At 38.7% G+C, this 20,590-nt stretch overlaps 2 protein-coding genes across 6 annotated transcripts in view; one reads left to right on the forward strand and one right to left on the reverse strand.

The window, feature by feature from the left end:
* The window catches only part of ANKUB1 (ankyrin repeat and ubiquitin domain containing 1), a 30,637-nt gene extending 26,396 nt beyond the window's left edge, over positions 1–4,241 (reverse strand). The window contains 2 exon segments of the mRNA XM_038571202.1: positions 2,096–2,238; positions 3,606–4,241. Of these exon segments, the coding sequence (XP_038427130.1) occupies positions 2,096–2,238; positions 3,606–3,696 (234 nt within the window). The 5' untranslated portion in view covers positions 3,697–4,241.
* Positions 1–20,590, forward strand: part of RNF13 (ring finger protein 13) — a 203,870-nt gene that overhangs the window by 31,683 nt on the left and 151,597 nt on the right. The window contains exons 1-2 of one of the 5 annotated variants that reach the window (XM_038571193.1): positions 16,788–16,937; positions 18,208–18,296. The exons of 2 other annotated variants lie outside the window; for them this stretch is intronic. The gene's annotated coding sequence lies outside the window, so the exon portion shown is untranslated. Of the gene's footprint in view, positions 1–16,784; positions 16,938–18,207; positions 18,297–20,590 lie in introns of those variants that run through there. 2 more of the 5 variants (XM_038571191.1, XM_038571196.1) reach the window with 2 other exon arrangements.

The raw sequence follows: 20,590 nt of genomic DNA on the forward strand, positions 1-20,590 counted from the left end.
GTTGGAAGCTCATTTGGGCCTATTATTATCCATACACTGCTAGTAGTATGACTTTTGAAATAGGCCTCTTTTATCATTTAATCTAAACAGGAACTAAGTCAGGATGAAAACTAATATTTACGGTCTTTGCAGGATACTGTTTTAGACCTTCAGATTTAAGATACTGTTTTTCTTCTCAGAACCAGTCATATGAAATTCTCTAAATGTGATTCTACTGGAGAAGGTGAAGATTAGTATCAGTAAGATTTCCACAGAACTTGGGAGTTTTTATTTAAACCCTATGCGTTGGCCAATCCTGTGATGCATAATTATATCCTGTCTCTCTTTGGTAAACTCATTTTGCCTCTATACTCTATTTTTTCCATTAGCAGTTTAAACTCCAGGGAAAGATCAGAGTTCAGTGCAAAGATAGCTTGCACCACTGTGATGGATGATGCTTTATTGGCAGAATTTATGAAATATTTTTGTAAGTAAAACTATGAAATAGGTTGCGTCTGGGGAGGGAACCTGGGGGCCAGAGGTGGGAGGAAGACTTTTTATTGTATATACTTTTTATATCTTTTGTCTCCATGTGAATATACTTCCTAGTCAGAAATAAATAAAAGTTAGATTTTTTTTTAAATAAGGAAAATAAAGCCAGGGCTGAGTTAAATAATAGTATCCTATTCATGCTATTACACACATTATTTACATCCCTGAATAGCTGTTGTTCAATCAGATTCCTCCAGCAACTCAAATATTAGTAATAAACTTATACCACTATCTCCAAGTAAGCAAACAAGAAAATCTCAAACATCATTATTGGCTGGAAAATTCCAAGATGTTTTAAATGGTTTAGCCCATAGAGTACCAAAAACAGAGTTTATAAATATATTTAAAGACATAAGAAAGACATTTAAGAAATAAAATGTGAAAAAAAAAAAAAGAAATGATATGGAATTCAGTCTGCCTGAAAGAGTATTATAATTTTTTTTAGTGTCAGAGGAGAAAAGAAGAAATCAGAGTTGTTTTTTATTTATCTTTTTGATAATTAAACATTCTTCAAGAATATAACAATAAGACATGAATAAATGCTCACAAAACATTAAAAACACACATACAAATATATTATTTTTTCTTACTTAAATAGGATCCTGCAATGCCAATTTTTGGGGTGTCCTGTTTTTTACCAGTTAGTGATAAATATTTTAGATTTTTAAAAAACATTGACTTTGGAATGCCTGGGTGGCTCAGCGGTTGAGCGTTTGCCTTCAGCCCAGGGTGTGATCCTGGAGTCCTAGTATTGAGTCCCGCATCTGGCTACCTGCATGAAGCCTGCTTCTCTCTGTGCCTATGTCTCTGCCGCCCCCCCCCCCCCCCACCCCGTGTCTCTCATGAATAAATAAAATATTTAAAAAAAAAAAAAAACAATGAGCATGTTTTAGATGCATTTGACAGAAATAAAGCACTGGGATAATATGAAATATTGATCTCTATAGTAGCAATGGCACAAAAAGAGAAACAATAAATAAGAAAAGCAACTGATACAGAATTGCAAGTAGGGTGCAAACTAAAGCCTTTTGGGTTTTGTTGACTGGTATTGTTTTCAGTTAGCAAGTTTCTAAAATAAGGCAGCAATTGGATAAAGGGATCAGAGCACAAATCTAAACAACTGCAAATAAACTAGATTCCTGAGTAATAAATCTTGAATCATTCTTGTTACTGAGAATTTCTTCCCTCTCCTTACTCCCCTGCCCTTAATTCATTGTAGACCCAAGGAAGTGATCAAATTTTCCTTCTATATCAATATTCCAGATCCATCCCTTGCCCTCATTCCAGTATTGGTTTGTGGGATGTTCTGGAATGACTGTTTGGGTCAACAACAAGGGGGATAGATTAGGAAAGAAGTAAACAGGGGGAACTCCATCCAGTCTCCACACCTTATTTCCCCATACAGCGGAAATCGTGTATAAGGCCAGTTAGACAAACAGAGGAGAGGAGAAGGCAAGAAAAGAAAACTTCATCCTAAGTTATGAAATGAGTTTTGTTGAATTATCCACAATGCTATTCAAAATGAGGTAGATATCTGGGACAATTGTTATTCTGATCATCATACCTTAACAAAGCATTTGAGAGTTGAGCCAAGAGATATTCCAACATCAGCAAGACTCCAGCTGTCCTTTAGAGCTGCTCCAGCATACATCAGCTCCAGATACCACCTGCCATGTTCATCTTCAGAGAGAGGAATGTGGAAATAATTTTTAAAAATCAATAGCATATTATGAAAACAGTATATCTGAACATTTCTAGGCCAGCAATATAATCTCTTTTCTTTTACATTTTTTTTTTCCCACTGAGCACTATAAAATTGTTTTGGACAAATGAAGAAGTATTAGACAGGTTCTTAACTTGGAGCCTGTAGGCATCTCCAAAAGTTTATGAATAAAATTTAAATGGGAAAAAGACTATATTTTGTTTTTATTAATTCTAAATGAAATTAAGATTTTCTTTCAATTATGTATGTAGGCAACAAACTAAAGAAGCAATATTTGGCTATACCTATGGCTTTGTCACCTGTAAAGATGACATATTTTCATTTCACATTATAGTTGTTGCAGAAATCTCAAAATACTATACTGAATTACTACTGTGAAATTACAACAGTTATTAGATACATTGCTAACATGTGATACTATTACTAGAGAAGCCCATGTGTCACTATATCATGAATTTGTTTTTTAATGTTTGAAAATTATATTTCAATATAGCTTTTCTTTTTATGTATTTTACTATGTACATTTAAAGACATTCTGGAAAAAAAAAAAAAAAAGACACTCTGGGGAGTCCATAGGCTTTCACCAGACTGCCAAAGGGATTCATGACACAGAAAGGTTAAGAGCCTCTGTGTTAGAAGATCTATTTCAGTAATCACAGTGATCTACTACATATCATGTAAGTGTGATTCAACAAATGCACCTTAGCAAATGGGAATGATAATCTCCAAATCAAATGCATTTGATAGTCAAAACCTAAATATTTGTCTTAATTGCCCATTGTAGAGGGAATATTTCTAAAAATTTATGAGAAAGCTACTGAATCCAAATTATTTCTTACTCTGGTTCTGTAACTGTAGATAAGACGGTCAACCTCTTTAAGCTTCAGCTTCCCTGGATGCAAAATGAGTCTGTAGCTCAGAGGTTGTTTAAAGTCCTCTCCACCTCCAAAATCCTTTGGATCTTTATAGTTGCTTGCTCACCAAACATGCCATCTATCTGACAACTGGCATGCTCTATTTATATAGTTTAGAGTTAATGTCCTGTTTTTGTCCTTTTGTGAAGAATTGCCCTAATACTATCTGGTCAGTGAAACAACCCACACATTTCATAAAGAGAAGTCAAACATTTCAAACATTTTTTTTTTCCTGAGAATTTACTGACTCAGTTTGCATCCTAATACCTCCATAGTTGCTATATTCTTATCAAACTGTTGTGTAAGCAAATAATGATCTTTTCAAATAGTTTTAGTTCCCGGTTTGCTGAAAATGTATCTCTACCTCATGTACAGTGTAAGGCCACTGCATAGTTAAAATTAGTATACATCTTAGTGGCTTAGGGACAAAGTACCTACCTTTATTATCAGCTTGACAGCCTCCACAGTTTCATCTGCTGAAACATCAAATGGTTCAAAAGATCCCTCAAAGGCTATGAAAATCCTCATTCTCTCAGCAAACAAAACAAAACAAACAAAAACCCAACCCTGCAACTTTTTTTCAAAGAATTGGATAGCTGGAAAAAACCCAATTCACAATTAAGGACAAAAATGATGGCCAGAGGCAGCTGTTACTATCTAGCTTGAAAGTTGAGCTGAGAGAATGTGAAGAGACAAGTCCTGCTGTCTGAGTATTGGGCAACACAGACAGCAGCTGTATTGGAGGAAATGTATCTCTGCCAATGGCAGTCAACAGCCACCTTGTTCCTATAGTACAGTAGCCAGCAAACTTGACAATGGTTGGGGCAAGTGTGAACAAGCACCAAACATGTATTACAGAAATGCCACACATAAATTACACTTTTCTGATGTGACCACCGACCACAGACTCTTGAATCTGTATTCACTCAAGTGCAGCTCTGATTGAAGGACCCTTCAAAATAGATATGTGATTGGGAATATACTGGCACACAGTGAAGCAAAACAGATTTGATTTCATTGAATGTGGTAATCCTGAAAGTTCTCTGTAAATAACTCTGAGCTGAAGCATTCTGGTTTCCATAACAACTCTGTGTACTTGTTCCCTGGCGGTATTTCTAATCCTGCTACCGGGTACAGAACAATGCCCACTTGGAGATGAATGCGTAGGCAAATGACTGTGGTTTCCCCTTTCCGTCTCTGTGTAATAGAATCAACCCAATAACAACACGGTATAGTTGATATGTGTTTTAGTCCTTGCCTTTATGTTGTTTACAGCAATTTACCATTGTTCTCTTCTTCAACTTCCCTTAGCATTGGTGGAAAACATTTCAAACTCTGCTCAATAACTGAGCAAAGATATTAAGCACCATTACTCAAGTTTATAGAGTAAGCATGTACTGGAACTTAATTCTAAGGAAGACTCTCCCAGGGTGATACATTTTGTTTAGTGCTGTTATGTCTGATTATTCATTTGTGTTTGTAAATCTCGTCTTCTTCCTCAAATTCCTCATCATCTAACAGAATCCTCATCTTGCACTTATTATTATTATTAACAGCACTTAGCACAATGTGAATCATGTGATTGGTGCCTGGTAAATGTTAACCTGTAGGTTGCTTCTGTTCCAATTTCCAACTTGAGTTCCAACAGCAAGAAATTTGAAAAAATGGAAAACCTAAAAAGGGCAAACGGTTTTCATTGCAGAGCTCTTTTTACATCATATTTTTCAAGTGTTGCAACTTCATGATATCTTTTTATGTTGTCAACGTTTTCATAGAAAGTCTATTAACATGGGGTGTAGTTGATGCTGCTTTGGTGTCAACCCTCAAAGTGCTGTGACTTTTGGCTGGTGAAAGCTCATAGCTAAAGCCCCTTCTCCAAGGAATGCCCTCAATTGGAAATTGGGAGCTTGAGATAAAAAGCCGGACGCCCCCCTCAATAACTGATGGCAAAGGGACTACAAAAGGCCTGGCTTCTCATCAGAAGGAGTGAAAACTGCAAAGGATTCTTGTAGATAAGGCTCTGGCCAGACTTTACCTGAGACTACACTCTTCCTCACTTTTTCTTCTTCCCAACTCTGCTGAACTCTCTTCCAGACTAGTTTTTCTTGTGCATTCCCTCAGTAAGCGACATACATCCCAATCCCTGTCTCAGGCTTTGCTTACAGAGAAACCAATCTAAGGCAGAAGATCTTAAAGAAGCTCATATGCTTTAAGAAATCACAACCAAGTGTTTTGTCGCTTCCTGAAATACATGTTTATTTATACATGTATATTTTTGTAGGCTGTAGTTACTTGCCTTTAGAGTAAATGCCCAGCTCAAAATTATGTTAAGTATTTGTTCCTTACCTCTGTCCTCAGCAGTGATGTTTGTAATATGACCCTTTTCTCATCATTACAGTTATTTGGACCAGAATGAAACTGTTAGAATCCTTTCTCTCTGGCCTGAAGGAAAATATGACTTTGTGGTTTGATCTGTAACATGCAACTTAGTGACTGTGAGTGAATCATCTTCTTCCTCTAATGTGACTGAGTGGCAGAGAAAGCTGAGAAAGAATGAAACAGACATACGAAGAGGAGCACAGGACATAGAGGGCACTCCCATAGTTTCTGTTGCCCTTGAATTGTGAGACACCTTCTCTCTATATATTTCTCCTCCTCCCCAATTTTGCTTAAGCATGCTTTAATTGGTTTCTATTACTTAAAATCAGAAGAGTTCTAATTCATATTTATCTTTTAAGGTTCATCTTCCTTTGGAACAAGATAAGGATATCCATTATCAGCACAATTGTTTAATGTTGTTGCCAAGATATTAGCCAAAATGTTTTGGCAAGAGAAATAAACCATGTACCAATATGGAAAAATCTCCAAGGCATATGATTAGGTAAAAAAAAGTAAGGTGCAAAACAGAATGTGTCATATACTACAGTTTGAGGAAGAAAGAGGGAAATCATATCTATAGACATGATATACAATATAGATAGTTTGCATCAACCTCAAAATCCCTGGAATTATACTCAGGAAACTAGAATCATTGGTGCCTGTAGAGAGAAGACTTGAGCAGCCAAGGGTCAAGGATGAGAACAATACTTTTCACTGTATTGTCTTTTTTTTTTTTTTTCTAATAGACTTTTTAACGGAACTTTTAGATTTATAACAAAATTAAGCAGAACATATATAGAGTTCTCCTGTACCTCTATACCTCCTGCCCCCACATTAGAGCCTCCCCCGTCAAAATCCCAGACTAAATGGTACATTCATTACAACTGATTAATCTACACTGACACATCATCATTGTCCAAAGTCCCTACTTTAAATTAGGGTACACTCGGTGTTATACATTTTATGGGTTTTGACAAATGCATAATGACATGTATCCACTGGTATAGTATCATATGGAATAGAGTAATTGCCCTAAAATCCTGTGTGCTCAGCTAATTTATCCCTTTTTTCTCCCCTACCCTCTGGTAACCACTCATTTTTTTACTGTCTCCATGGGTTTGTCTTTTCCAGAATGTCAGATAGTTGGAATCATACAGTATGCATCCTTTTCAGATATTCTTCTTTTGCTCAGTAATATGCATTTAAGGTTCTTCTGTGTCTTTTCATTACTTCATAGCCTATTTATTTTTTGTATGGAATAATATTCCATTGTTGGATGTACCACAGTTTATTTATCCATTCGCTTACTAAAGGATATCCTGGTTGCTTCCAAGTTTTGGTAATTATGAATAAAGTTGCTATAAACATCCATGTGTAGGTTGTTGTGTGGATGTAAGTTTTCAGTTAATTTGGGTAAATACCCTGGAGCACAATTGCTGGATGGTATGGTAAGAGTATGTTTAGTTTTGTAAGAAACTGCTTAACTATCTTTCAGAGTGACTGACCATTTTGCATTCCTACCAGCAATGAATGAGAGTTCCGATTGCTCCACATCCTCACCAGCATTTGTTGTTGTGTGTATTACCTTTTTATTCTTTTCTAATTTCGAACCATGTGAAAGCGTTACCACTCAACAAATTAAATTAGATAAAATACAGTAAAATGAAAAAAAAAAGTCCAACTGAGTCCTTTCAAAAGGCCTTCTTCATCTCCCCAGGAAAGTTGACCTTTCTCTCTCTCTCTTCTCTCTCTCTCTTTTTTTTTTTTTTGACTTCTCTCTATTCCTTCACTGTATCATACATTTTTAAACTATTGGATCTTTTCTACTGCATTCCATGTATTATGTCAGTGTCAGCCTCTCCCATTAGACTATGAGGTTCTTCATAGTCAGAATGGACTATGGATGGAGAGGCAGTATCTTAATCACCTTTGTATCCCCAGTTGTCAGTGCTTTGCAGTGTGAATAAACAAGTTAGATTATTGTAGATTGATATCATTAAAAGTTACCTTGTAATAATGAAATGATAAGTAGACTTGAAGCTCTTGGGGCAGCCTGAGTGGCTCAGTGGTTTAGTGCCACCTCCAGCCCAGGGGCTGATTCTGGAGATCAGGGATCAAGTCCCACATCGGGCTCCCTGCATGGAGCCTGCTTCTCCCTCTGCCTGTGTCTCTACATCTTTCTATCTTTCTGTGTCTCTCATGAATAAATAAATAAATAAATTTTTTTTTTTTTTTTTTAAAGAAGCTCTCTTAGTAATCTAGGGACAGCTTGAACTGATGAAGCAGAGACTTGAAAATTTTCTTAGTTGCAATCACGGAATAGCTTGCTTTAGCATCTAGAAGCTCTTTTTGAGGTTTTTGTTTTTTTGTGGGATTTTTTGGCTAGGAGCTTTTAATTAATTTAGTTAGCCTACTGAGGGCTTCAAACATGCAATGGAATATGCTAGGTCTTTGGAAGATTTGGTGATGAATGTGACCTTAAGGGATTTCCCATGAGTATGGAAAACGGTAGGTGTCCAACATATCTGGACCAAGAACTGTATCATAGGATAAAGTGTGATACAAGATGTACAAACAAAATAGATGGCATGGAAGTGAAGAGATGTTTGGTCTTACATAAAGATATATTATTCATTTTAGTCATCCAGTACATATACACTGAGCTTTTACTATGTACCAGGCACTGTTCTCTGCAGGGTCACTACAGTGACTAAACATGGAGCTTCCTGAATGTGTACATGTGCTTGGAGTAGAGGAAAGGTTCAGAGTAGGTAAGGAATGGTGGGAAGAGACAAAGACAGTAATTCATAAACAATAAGTAACTAAGCTTTGTTTAAAGAGAATGGTCAGATAGTAGGGATAAGCATGGAAAAAGTAAAGACCAATCTAGCGAAATAGGAAAGGAAGCGTTTGTTAGGAATAACGGGTATGAAAGAATTAGGTTAAATACAGAGAAAACAAGTAAATAGGAAGATGACACATCAGGGATAGAAAGAGCAAGAAAAAAATGTTATGTATGATCTGTACCGCGGTGAAAAAGGAAACAACCATGTCACAATCAGTGACTAATATTTTAGTCCTCGGATCTCTCATATATTTCATAGATGGAAATCAGTTAGTTACTTGATTCTTATTTCTGCATTTAGAGTTATGGCATTCTCCCTATTACAATTTAACCCCTTAGTTTAGGTTCCTTTTAAAAACTCTGAAATAATCACATGTTATCATTGATTTAAAAATATTTTCTGATTTATGATATACTGATACATGTCATACATGCTATATGATATATACAAAACAAGAAGAAATAGAACTTTATGTCACATGGTAAGTAATACTGTAAAGGAATACTGAATGATTGATGATTGATGGTCCTTTAAGTTCCTTAGGAGCATATGCTTTGGTATGAAAAATGCTCATTGGTGATGTGTTAAGAGAGAACTGATGGAATATGTTTTTTTTTTAATTTTTATTTATTTATGATAGTCACACAGAGAGAGAGACAGAGAGAGGCAGAGACATAGGCAGAGGGAGAAGCAGGCTCCATGCACTGGGAGCCCGACGTGGGATTCGATCCTGGGTCTCCAGGATCACGCCCTGGGCCAAAGGCAGGCGCTAAACCGCTGCGCCACCCAGGGTTCCCTGTTTTTTTTTTAATCAAAGGTTCGTTGACATGATATTATATTCGTTTCAGATGTACGACATAGGGATTTGACAATTCTATACATTACTCAATGCTCACTGCAATGTGTAGTCACCATACACATTTTCACAATATTATTGAGTATATTCCTTATGCTATACTTTTATCTCTGTGACTTTTATTTTATATTTGGAAGTTTGTACCTCTTAATTCTCTTTACCTATTTCACCCATCCCCCTACCCACCTCTCCTCTGGAAATCACTAGTTTGTTCTCTATATTTGAGTCTATTTGGTTTGTTTTTTCATTTGTTTTGTCTTTTTTTGTTTTTGGATTTCACATATAAGTGATATCATATGGTATTTATTTTTCTTTGTCTAACTTCACTTATCATAATACCCTCTAGGTTTATCCATGTTATCACAAATGTCAAGATTTCATTCTTTTCTATGGCTGAATAATATTTCATTGTATTTATGTGTTTGAATATACATATATTTATACACCACATCATATATATATACCATCATATATACCACATTTTCTTTATCCATTCATCTGTTGATGGGCACTTGGCTTGTTTCCATACTTGGCTATTGTAAATAATGCTACAGTGAACATAGGAGTGCATATATCTCTTTGAATTAGTGTTTTCATTTTCTTTGGGTAAATACACAGTAGTGGAATTACTGGATCATATGATAATTTTATTTTTAATTTTTAAAAAATACTGTTTTCCACAGTGGTTGCACCAATTTATATTTCTACCAACAGCAATTTACATACCACCAACAAAAGACATTCCTTTTCTCTACATCCTTGCTGACAGTTATTGCTTGTCTTTTATGATACTAGTCATCCTGACAAGGTCGTGTCTCATTGTAGCATCTCTTTTTAATATACAATTATGCTTTTATTTTTATAACTTTAAAAATTTGTCATTGAGTTCTGTTGTTTTCATCTAAGAAAGCCTAAATATGCATTTGAATCGCCTGATGAGCCTTTTAATGTGGATTCTAACAGAGTAGGTTTTTTTTGTTTTTTACATTTTACTTATTTATTCATGAGAGACACAGTGAAAGAGGCAGAGACATAGGCAGAAGGAGAAGTAAGTTCCCTGTGGGGAGCCTGATGGGGGACTTGATTCCAGGCCCCTGGGATCACCACCTGAGCCAAAGGCAGATTCTCAACCACTGAGCCACCCAGGTGCCCTGCTAACACAGTAGTTATAAGGTGGGGACTGAGATTTCAGTTCTAACAAACTCCCTGGACCATATTCTAAATAGCAAGGAAATAAAAGCTCTTTGGAGATTTTTTAAAAAGTAATTGTAAAGAGAAGGAGAGTTTGAGTCAACTGCTTCCCAATTTAACATAAAGAAAATCAGAGGAAAATTATACTTTAAACTTCCACAAGAAATAGTCCTACAAAACCGTGATTTTAATCTTGCAATCCCTAATTTTCTTGAAAATGATAAAATATATAAACAAAATAATCTATTGAGATATGATTGATATCTTTAAGCATTTTTCATTTGTAGAGTAGTAAACGTAAAGTGAGCTACTTTCAGTTAAAAATTCATGAATTTTTAAAAGTTAGTATTAAAAATCATTTTTAGCAAATGAAAGATGCAAGCTTATTTTGACCACCAACCTTGCTTCACATTTCTTAACCTATGGAAAGTTTAAGAACTAGTAGTCTCTAATTCGAATATAAATTAGGTGTGATGATTTACTGTGTTGTCTCCTACTTCTGAGTAGTTCTTGGTAACCTTTCGCAAAAAGCATTTGTCTGTAGTGCCAGGTTGGACCTTTTTGCAATAGGCCAGTTTTTTGAGAATCAAAATAGGTTTGAAAAAAGAAAGTAGAATTCTTAATTCTCAATATTGTCCTCATATTATTCCTGATTCATTTAAAGTACAGTTTTAGTTTTTTAAAAGTAATTTATTGTTATTTTAATTTTAACTGGAAAAGAAATCATGCAGGTTTGGACAATCCTAAAACACCTAGATATGTTGAGTTCATTATAATATATCTTTGTAAGTGCATAGCATAGTTTGCAAAAAAGTAAGGGATACCCTCTTGGGTCAACCAAAGAGGGAATTAAAAATCAGATTTTACAGTTTCTTGAACTTACTATTTAGCAAAGAAACACATGAAAAGAAACAATAGATTAAAGAGATGGACTTAATCTGTAAAAGGAACAGATAATTTACAAGTTTGGTCTGCAGATCACAGCATTACCTGGGTACTTGGCTGGAACTTCGGAGTCTCAGGCTCCACCAGAGACCTATTGAGTCAGCATTTGTATTTCAGCAAATGCCCAGGTGTTTCTATGTGTAATCATGTTTGAAAAGCACTAGTCTGCCTAATGTCATAGCTGAGGGATACTAGGAAGGTTTCTCCTGACCCCCAAGTGTTTCCACTCATTCATTGTAGTATCAAAAATTTTATTTTCAGGGCACGTGGATGGCTCAGTCGGTTAAGTGCCTGGCTTTGGCTCACGTGATGACCTGGGGTCCTGGGATGGAGCCCTGCGTTGGGCATCCTGCTCAGGCAGGAGCTGGCTTCTCCCTCTCCTTCTGCCCCCCCCCCCCCCTTGTTCTTGCTCACATGTTCTTTCTCTGAAATTAATACATAAAAATCTTTAAAATTTAATTTTAATTTAAGGCATTGTGGTTTTGGAAGCTAACCTGCAAGATATATACCTTTAAGAAGACTAATGCTCTCGTATTCATTTGTTTAAAAATGTTCTAAATGACAGCTGGAAACATCTTTAGAGATCTAAGACGGGTACATTTCAGGTATTGGAGAATGAAGGATAGGCTTGGATAAGGGGTGCTACTGAGGCAGGACAGCCATACAGAGATAGAACGTGATAAAACTGAGGAACAAGAGATTGCATTACTTGCCCAAGTTCACCAAGAGAGTTATTCGGGTCCAACCTGGAGCCTTCTCTCTCATGTTATGTTGGCTACCTTATTGTTTATCATTTCAGTTCAGAACTCAGGCTCTGATATGGATGGACTTGCATTCACATCCCAGTTCCAGAGCCCAAGAAGTCTATTCCATTTTTCACTAGCTGCATGAATTTGGATGAGCTATTTAATTTCTTTGAACCATAGTTTCCCGATCTGTAAAAATAAACACAGTAGGATCTAAGGTTGTCATGAAGATTAACCAAATAATGTAAAAAAACTTAGTACAGGGTTGCTACAGCTGTTATTATTAGTTAGGAGGTCGGGGTTAGGGTGGGGCAAGGAAAAGTCTGGGAGTATTTTGAAAGCACTGATTACCTGGAGATCAAAAGCTAGATATAGGAAATAGCAATATTGAAAGGAATGATTGGAAAGGCTTGAGAATAAGGTATACCAGCTTTTCTTCGGGTGTTAATTGCTTTGTATATCTTCCCCTTCCTTTTACTATCAAACATTTGGTGTCCTTTGAGTTTTAGTTATTATTTCTTGTTAAAAAGAATGTAGCTGATAACCTTTTAACTGACACATTTATACCATGTACCTTTTTTAGAAGGTGATTGATATATTTCTTGTGCCTCATGTTATATTTGCCATGTACGATATACCTACCCTATGCTCCTTTCCCACCTCAACTTTCCTGCCAGTCTATGGAGTAATTATGTTTGCTTTATTCCCTTTTTTGTATCAACTGGTTTGAAAATTATATTCAATTTCTTGGCTCTCCATATGTTCTTGCATCTCCCCCTTCTTTCTGGGTTCAATTTTTGACTTCTTGAAGACATCCTTTAGCAGTTCTTTCAATAAAAATCTCTTTGCATTCACATTTAAATGATAGGTTGGGGTGCCTGGGTGGCTCAGTCAGTTAGTTCAGTGTCTGCCTTCGGCTCAGGTCCTGATCCCAGGGTTCTGAGATGGAATCCTGCATTGGGCTCCTGGCTCAGTGAGGAGTCTGTCTCTCTGTACCTATCCACCCCGTCCCCCGTTGGTGCCCACTGCTGCTCATGGCCCCCCCTTCATTCTCCTCCACCCCATGCTCTTTCTGGTTGTTCTCTTGCACACACATGCTCTCCCTCTCTCAAGTAAATGAAAAATAAAATCTTAAAAAAATGTATGCTAGCTTAACCCTGCATACAATTCTAGATTGACAATTCCAATGATTTTACTTCAGTATTTGAAGATATTACTTCATTGACTTCCAGTTTCTTTTTTTTTGCTGAGAAAGTCAGTCGCCATTCCTTTGTATTATTTTTTAATTTCAGAACTTGCTTTTCTTCGATTTTTAAATTTCATTATAATACCTGTATTTGAATTTATTTTGTGTTTCTTTAGGGTATATTTCCTGGGCTGGAATTTGTGTCATAGAAAATGTTCTTTTTCAGCCTTTCCAGATAATGCCAAATTGTTTCCCAAAATGATGGCCTTAATTCACACTCCTGAGTTCTTACATCTTTATATAGCATTATGTCACATAAGTTTTTGCTTGCTTATAATTTTGTTAGCAAATAGAGGAAGATTGCTTCTCAGTCCCAAATGAGAAAGGAAAAGTTGAAATTGTATGTTATTCATCATAAATAAAGAAAGGGAGACAACTCACCCCAAGGGAAACAATGACCAGATCGTTTTTTAAGGCATTTAACCTGCAATAGACTTTTAAAAAAAATCTTTTTCAATTCCTTTGAAAATAAATAAGCTTTGTGGAAAAAAACTTTCTGACTGATACATGTTCTTTTGTGTTCTGAACTTTTCACTTACTATCTTACGAGATGAATTTTTGTTTGGGACTTGGTAAAAAAAAAAATTGAGTCTTTTCTAATCCTTGGCCCTAAACTCCCTAAAATAGTTTTTAGAAGTTCTTTTCAGTACTTCAAATGTGCCTCCTCCCACATATATGAATTTCTATGGATTGTTTATGGATTCCTTTCCTTCTTTTATCACAGTAATACATTTATTCTCTGTTCAAAATGAAAATAGGTTTTTATTTGATTCTAAAATTTTTTTTCTGATTTTTTAAAAAAAATTTTTATTTATGTACTTGAAAGAGTGAGCACAAGACAGAGAGAGATGGAGAGCAGAAGCAGGAGAGGGACAGAGGGAGAGGGAGACTTGGGGCTCAATCCTAGGAACTGAGATCATGACTCTAGCTGAAGGCAGATGTCTAACCGACTGAGCCACCCAGGTGCCCCATTTTTTTCTGATTCTAAATATAATAACATTTAGAGTCATTTTAATGTCTGTAGTTGATCTCAGCACTTAAAACACTGCCTGCATTCTTGTCACTATTTAGGGAGAATGACTTCTAAGCCATTTTAGACAGTAAGCTATTTGGGTATTCTCTTTTTAGTTGTTGCTGTCTTACAGTATTTTGGAGGTAGGAAATGCTACAATATCACATGCTGTTTATACTTTTTTTTTTTTTTTCGTTTATACTTTTAGGAGCATGTATAGGTGCCCCTAAAAGCACTAAGTCCTAAAAGCTCATTTTCTTTTTTTTTTTAAAGGAGATAATTAGCAACTATTAGTACCATGTGCCATATTAACCCTTCATGTTCTTGAAAACCACAACTAAGATATCCGTCAATCTCACTGTCTAATGTACTTTAAAAAACTGGTACATTTCCCCAATCTATTTTCTTCCAGTTTGCCTTCATTCAGCACAATGGGGAGAACAATTGCTTCTGCAGGGTGTAGCACAATTCTGCGTAAATGCAGTAAAAATAGCGTGTTACCTTGTTCATAGTTGAGAGAACTACACCTATAGTGATCTGAAGAGAAGAATAAAGTCAGATTAAAATGTTCTGTACTCGGGGCACCTGGGTGGCTTGGTTCTATGAGCCTCGGACTCTTGATTTAAGCTAATGTTTGATCTCAGGGTTCTGGGAGGGAGCTGTGAGTCAGACTCCGAGCTCAGTGGGGAAATCTGCTTGCTGTTTCTCTGTCCTTCCCCTACTTGTATGCTCTCTCGTTGAAATAAATAGATAAATCTTAAAAAAAAAAAAAAAAAAAAAAAGGTCCTGTACTCAAGGTGCTTTTATTTAAGGAATAAACAAAGCTGTTTTTTTTTTTTCCCTTTCCTTTTCAACGTGTAGGATATGGACAATATATTTTTTTTTTTGCTTTTCATGATGTCATTAAAAATATCGGATTTAGCATAAAACCAACTTGAGATACTTTGATGAAACGCTTCTAGAGATATTGTAATTATGTTTACATTAATTACACTAGCCTTTATGTAATATTTCCAGTTCTGATTTTGTTAGCTCCTCCCTCCCTCCTCTTCCCTCCTGATTCTGATTTTTATTTATGACTCCCTTAAAGGCAGGACAATACATTATTGTCCTCACCACTGCTGAAGATCTTAGAATATGTAGTATATATAGTCATAAGACACATAACAGAGCGGAGTACCTTTCATGGACTTTATTGAATTTTATTTTGCTGTAATTATTTTTTTTGTGTGTGTGTGTTTAAGTTTCGAGTACATAATAATCACGAGGTTCAAAATCCAGAAGGCACAAAAGCATACACAATAGGGAGTTTTCCTCCCATTCCTGTGTCCCAGCCACTCAGGTATGCCCCCTCCCCGAGCAATCAGGGTGACAAATTACATCAGGGCTGTTCCACAGGTGTTTTTACCTGATAACCCTCTCTACCCCCCTCCTTTGTTTAAAAGAGAAGGTGTAAGAACGTGAAACCTGTAAGGGTCGGTTAAAGGCACCTTACTATGAAGAAGCAGGACCAGAATCTGGGTTTGCTGGCGTTCTAATTCGGGGCTTTCGGGCATTCTCCACACTAAGGCGCGCCGCCTCTTTAAAGGGGTTGAGGGATCCCCGGGGGGCTCAGCGGTTGAGCACCTGCCTTCGGCCCAGGGCGTGACCCCGGGGTCCCGGGATCGAGTCCCGCATCGGGCTCCCTGCACGGAGCCTGCTTCTCCCTCTGCCTGGGTCTCTGCCTCTCTCTCTCTCTCTCTGTGCCTCTTATGAATAAATAAATAAAACCTTTAAAAAAAAAATAAAGGGGTCCAATCCAGGTAATTCTTACGTTTCAGAGCAGTTTGCTTTAAGGTCGGCGTACCCGGGACGCAGAAGGTTAATCGCAGGAGGTGCCTTTTCTTTTTCTTTTTCTTTTTCTTTTCTTTCTTTTTTTTTTTTTTTTTTTAAAGGGCTGACCTAGGGCTCGATCACGCGGCGCGACCTCCGCCGGGTCCCGGGGATGGCGCGTGGCGGGCCGAGTGCTGACGTCAGCAGCTCCGGGCCGGGCCTCCGGGTCCCCGCTTCAGCCTCGGGGCCGCCGGCGTCTCCCGCGACGCGACCCCGACCGTTCCCGGGGGCGTCGGCGGGCGGTTCCGTCCTCGCCCCTTCGGCCCTAGCCCGCCCTGCCCCCTCCCCGCGCCCCAAAGCGGCTCCTTTGCAGAAGCCCGCCCTACCCTACCCTTCCCTTCCCTTCCCGGGAAGACGGGATCACGCGGCCGAGAACGCGACTCCACGAGCCGGGCTTCTCTCCGGGCCGGGCTGGAGCGAGCCGCCAGGCGCCGCGGGAGAGAGGGAAGGCGCCTCAGCGGACAGCGCTGCGGGCCAATGGCTGTCCTCTGTGGTCGGGTGCCGGCCAATGAGGCGCGCGGGGGCGGGACTTCCGCCTGGCCCCGGCGGTGCCTTCCCGGCTCGGATTCCGGCCGCGGGGGTCGGTGCGGATGTTCAGTCATGAAGTCGGGGTAGGGACTTCTCCCGCAGCGACGCGGTGGGCGAGCCTGTTTGTTCTGCGGGGTCCGGCTTGCAGGTAAGAGCCTCTGTGGCCTCTCGGCAGCCGAGCTGGGGACTGTCACCGCCCCCCCGCGGCCCCCCGGGGCCTGGCCTGGAGAACACACCCCCTCGCCGGCCCTCTCGGTGGCGGCCCCGCTGCTGAGTCTCTGCCGCTCCTCCCCCCGGGCTGGGTGCGGAGGAAATAAGCCTTTTTTTTTTTTTTTTTTTTTTTTTTTTGCAAAAGGTTGAAAAACAAACAGCCGCTCGCGCTGTGTCCTCCTCGGAGGGCAGACTCCCGCTGTCCCCAACCCCTGTGCGCATCCTTCGAGTGTGGACGTGTCTGAAGTTGTTACCTGCTTGGCCTCTCGCGTTCCCACCCTGCGGCGCAGCAGCCTGGGGGGACGTTTGCGGGGCTGCCCGCGGGCAGGTGCCTGCCGCAGAGTCCCCGGGCGAGATCGCTGGACTCTAGTCGGCGGGGACCGTGTGTAGCCTTGGAAGGGAGGAGGGGCGGTCAGTCGCCGTCTTGGACTTCCATCCGCCTCCATCCCCCGCTGGAAGCTGGGGCGGGACTCTCCTAGGGACACCTCCACGTCCCTGTCCTTTCAAAGCCAGCAGCCCTGCCAGGGCGCTCAGGGAGGGAGTCGACCCGCACGGAGGTCGAAGAACTCTGCCCCCGTTTGGGGAGGGAGGGGAGGGGAGGGCAGGCATGGGGACCCAGCGATCCCAGGAGCACTCAGGCAACTTTAGAGGCAGCCACGGAGTGTTTTCTGCTAGTGTCTGGTGAATATCTCTGTTCTGTCCACACCTGGGAGGAATACACTTCCGAAATGATTGGTTCCAGCCTCCGTTTCAGCACCGTGGGCAGCTGCTGAGGTCCGTTTCTGCGGCCCCCACACTTGCCCGAGGGTTAAATGTTCCCCAGTGTGATGCAGCAGGAGCCGTGAAGGGACGCACTCCCTTCAACAATGCTCTGTTGTTCTCCAAGAACATCTGCAGTTTTTTTGATACAGTATAAATAAGATGGGTGTGCCTCCAGAGGGCTGTAGTAGAGGAGCACGTCAATTCAAGATTTAAGGAAGGGTGGGATCCCTGGGTGGCTCAGCGGTTTAGCACCTGCCTGCGGCCCAGGTCGTGACCCCGGGGTCCCGGGATCCAGTCCCGCCTCGGGCTCCCTGCGTGGAGCCTGCTTCTCCCTCTGCCTGTGTCTCTGCCTCTCTCTCTCTGTCTCTCATGAATAAATAAATAAAATCTTAAAAAAAAAAAAAAAGATTTAAGGAGGGGCTTTCAAGGGTTTTTATCTATTTCAGGACTGTTTTTTGTGGGTTGAAGAGAGGAGTGCCATCTAAAGTGACACAAAAGTGGACTTGTAGCTGTTAAAAAGAATTTCAAACAGAAGGTAAAAAGTAGTGCAGTGCTGTAGTTTGGAGCCCATGGGGATTTATTAATGGGTTTTGGGATCAATTTAGTTCATTGACGTTGGAAAGGGGAAAAAACATATCAGGACATCCTATGGAGTAAGATTAAATATTATTTTATGAAGCTTTCGTTTGTTTTTTTTTAAATATGTGTATAGGAAGAGGAAGATGTAAATGCATATCATATTATTGTGGATTATGGCAAAACAGTGGATCCCAGATTTCTTTGGGTCCAGGCTTCAGCTCTGCCACTTTCTTACTAATTCTATGACATTATCTGTGAGTAAGGGAAGAATTGTCGGAATTAGTTGAAATAAAATGTCTGCTACATAGTTAAGCCTCAAAGTGTTTTTTGTCTTTTTTTTGTTGTTGTTGCTCTGCCACTTACTTACTAATTCTATGACATTATCTGTGAGTAAGGGAAGAATTGTCGGAATTAGTTGAAATAAAATGCTACATAGTTAAACCTCAGAGGGTTTTTTTTTTTTTTTTTTTGGTTGGTGTTTGTTTACTTGTTTTTGAAACGATTGGGTAGTAAAAGCCCAGTTATTTCTGTGTCAGGAATGACAACTGTTTTATTAATATATATACATTTTTTACCTTGTGTTTATTTGAGCCCACCAGTGTGATGTCTCCAGATGTAATAGTAAATCATAGGGACATAATCTTGGTTTGTGAGGTTTAATACTGAAGGGTTTGGATCTATCCTTGTTTAAAGCTTATTTCTCTCAAGCATTTTGGGAGGGGCCTAAATTGTTACTAGCATCCAACACCCTTCTTTTGATATATTTATCAGAAATTTTTCAGGCACTCATTTTAACAAAGTTAAGGCAGGACTAAGGGTATGATAAGTTTATGTCTTTGAGTTAAAGCATTTTACATTTTATAGTTCTTCCCATAGGATGTAATAAAATGAAGTGGCTTGGTCAGATATCATGGTATATTTATTTCATGTTGCTATGACCTAAAAATGGTTGATATTTAAATTAAAAGTGTCATTTTGGACATTTTAAAACCGGAGAGTTAATAATGTTTAACAGAAGACAAATGAGTTTGAGTCAAAAAAGTGTTTTGTACCATTTGACATATTACTATCATATGGCATTGCATATGGTAGTTTCATATGACCCAAAAAAGGGAAGAAAGTTTAGTAAGCATTGTTACTTTTCTCAAAAGAGGAAACAGAACTAATAGACAAGTGCATTTCTTTTAATAAAGCATGGTTTAATAATTGCTTAAAAATTCGTGTATTCTGCAAATATTTATGAGCATATATCAAAATTATATTGTTAAGCTTTACAAAGCTTTTACCCAAAAGTTGATTTGGAAACAATGAGAACATATAATTGATATTGTCAGTTTACATATTATAACATATAAATAACAACAGTACTAATAGATAACGCTGATTTTTTTTTTTTTTTTTACTATGGGCCAAATATAATTTTAAGCACTTTATATTATGTCATGTAATTCTGTTATTCATGTGGTAAGTAGTACAATTATCCCCCTCTTATAGATGGAGAAATGAAGACCTTACAAATACATGCTGAGTTCACACGGACTGATAGTGGAGTTACTGGAATTTGAACCTAGGCATCCTGACTATAAAGCTTGTCCATCTTGTGCCATGTTTTACTAAAACAAAAACAAACAAACAAACAAAAAACAACAAAACTAAAAAAAAAACTAAAAAAAAAACCCCAAGTATATCTGTATATCTATATCTATACAGAATGCTGAGGTACCTGGGTGGCTCAGTCAGTTAAGCATCTGACTCTTGATTTCAGCTCAGGTCATGACCTCAGGGCTGTGAGATGGAGCCCTGTGTTGGGCTCCATGCTGGGTGTGGAGCCTGCTTAAGATTCTGTCTTTTCCCTCTGCCTCTCCCTCCCCCTTTCCCTTTCTAAATAAAAAATAAAATTAAAAAAAATATAGAATGCAATGGGGTTATTTTGGATTCCTCCTTGTTTAGATGATCTTGGCTAAGCTCTGTTGTCCCTGTTTCCTCAATTCCTTTCTCAGAAATACAATATTAAGCCATTATGTTTTTGTGGGGATTAAGACAATTGGTAAAGCACTAGAGAGAATGTGTTCAATAAATGATATATGCCTCAGCCTTTTTCCTTTTATGTTGAGGATGTGATCATTTGAAAGGTTATTAGCAGTTGGAAGAGAATAGGAGAAGAAAGATAGTTCCTCATAAGGATGCTACCCAAGCAGAGAGATAAGAGGTAGGAAAGCTGAGAACATTTGCCAAGGTTTAATGTTTAAG

This window comes from Canis lupus, chromosome 23 (genome assembly GCF_011100685.1).
Source record: "Canis lupus familiaris isolate Mischka breed German Shepherd chromosome 23, alternate assembly UU_Cfam_GSD_1.0, whole genome shotgun sequence".
Classification (NCBI taxonomy): domain Eukaryota; kingdom Metazoa; phylum Chordata; class Mammalia; order Carnivora; family Canidae; genus Canis; species Canis lupus.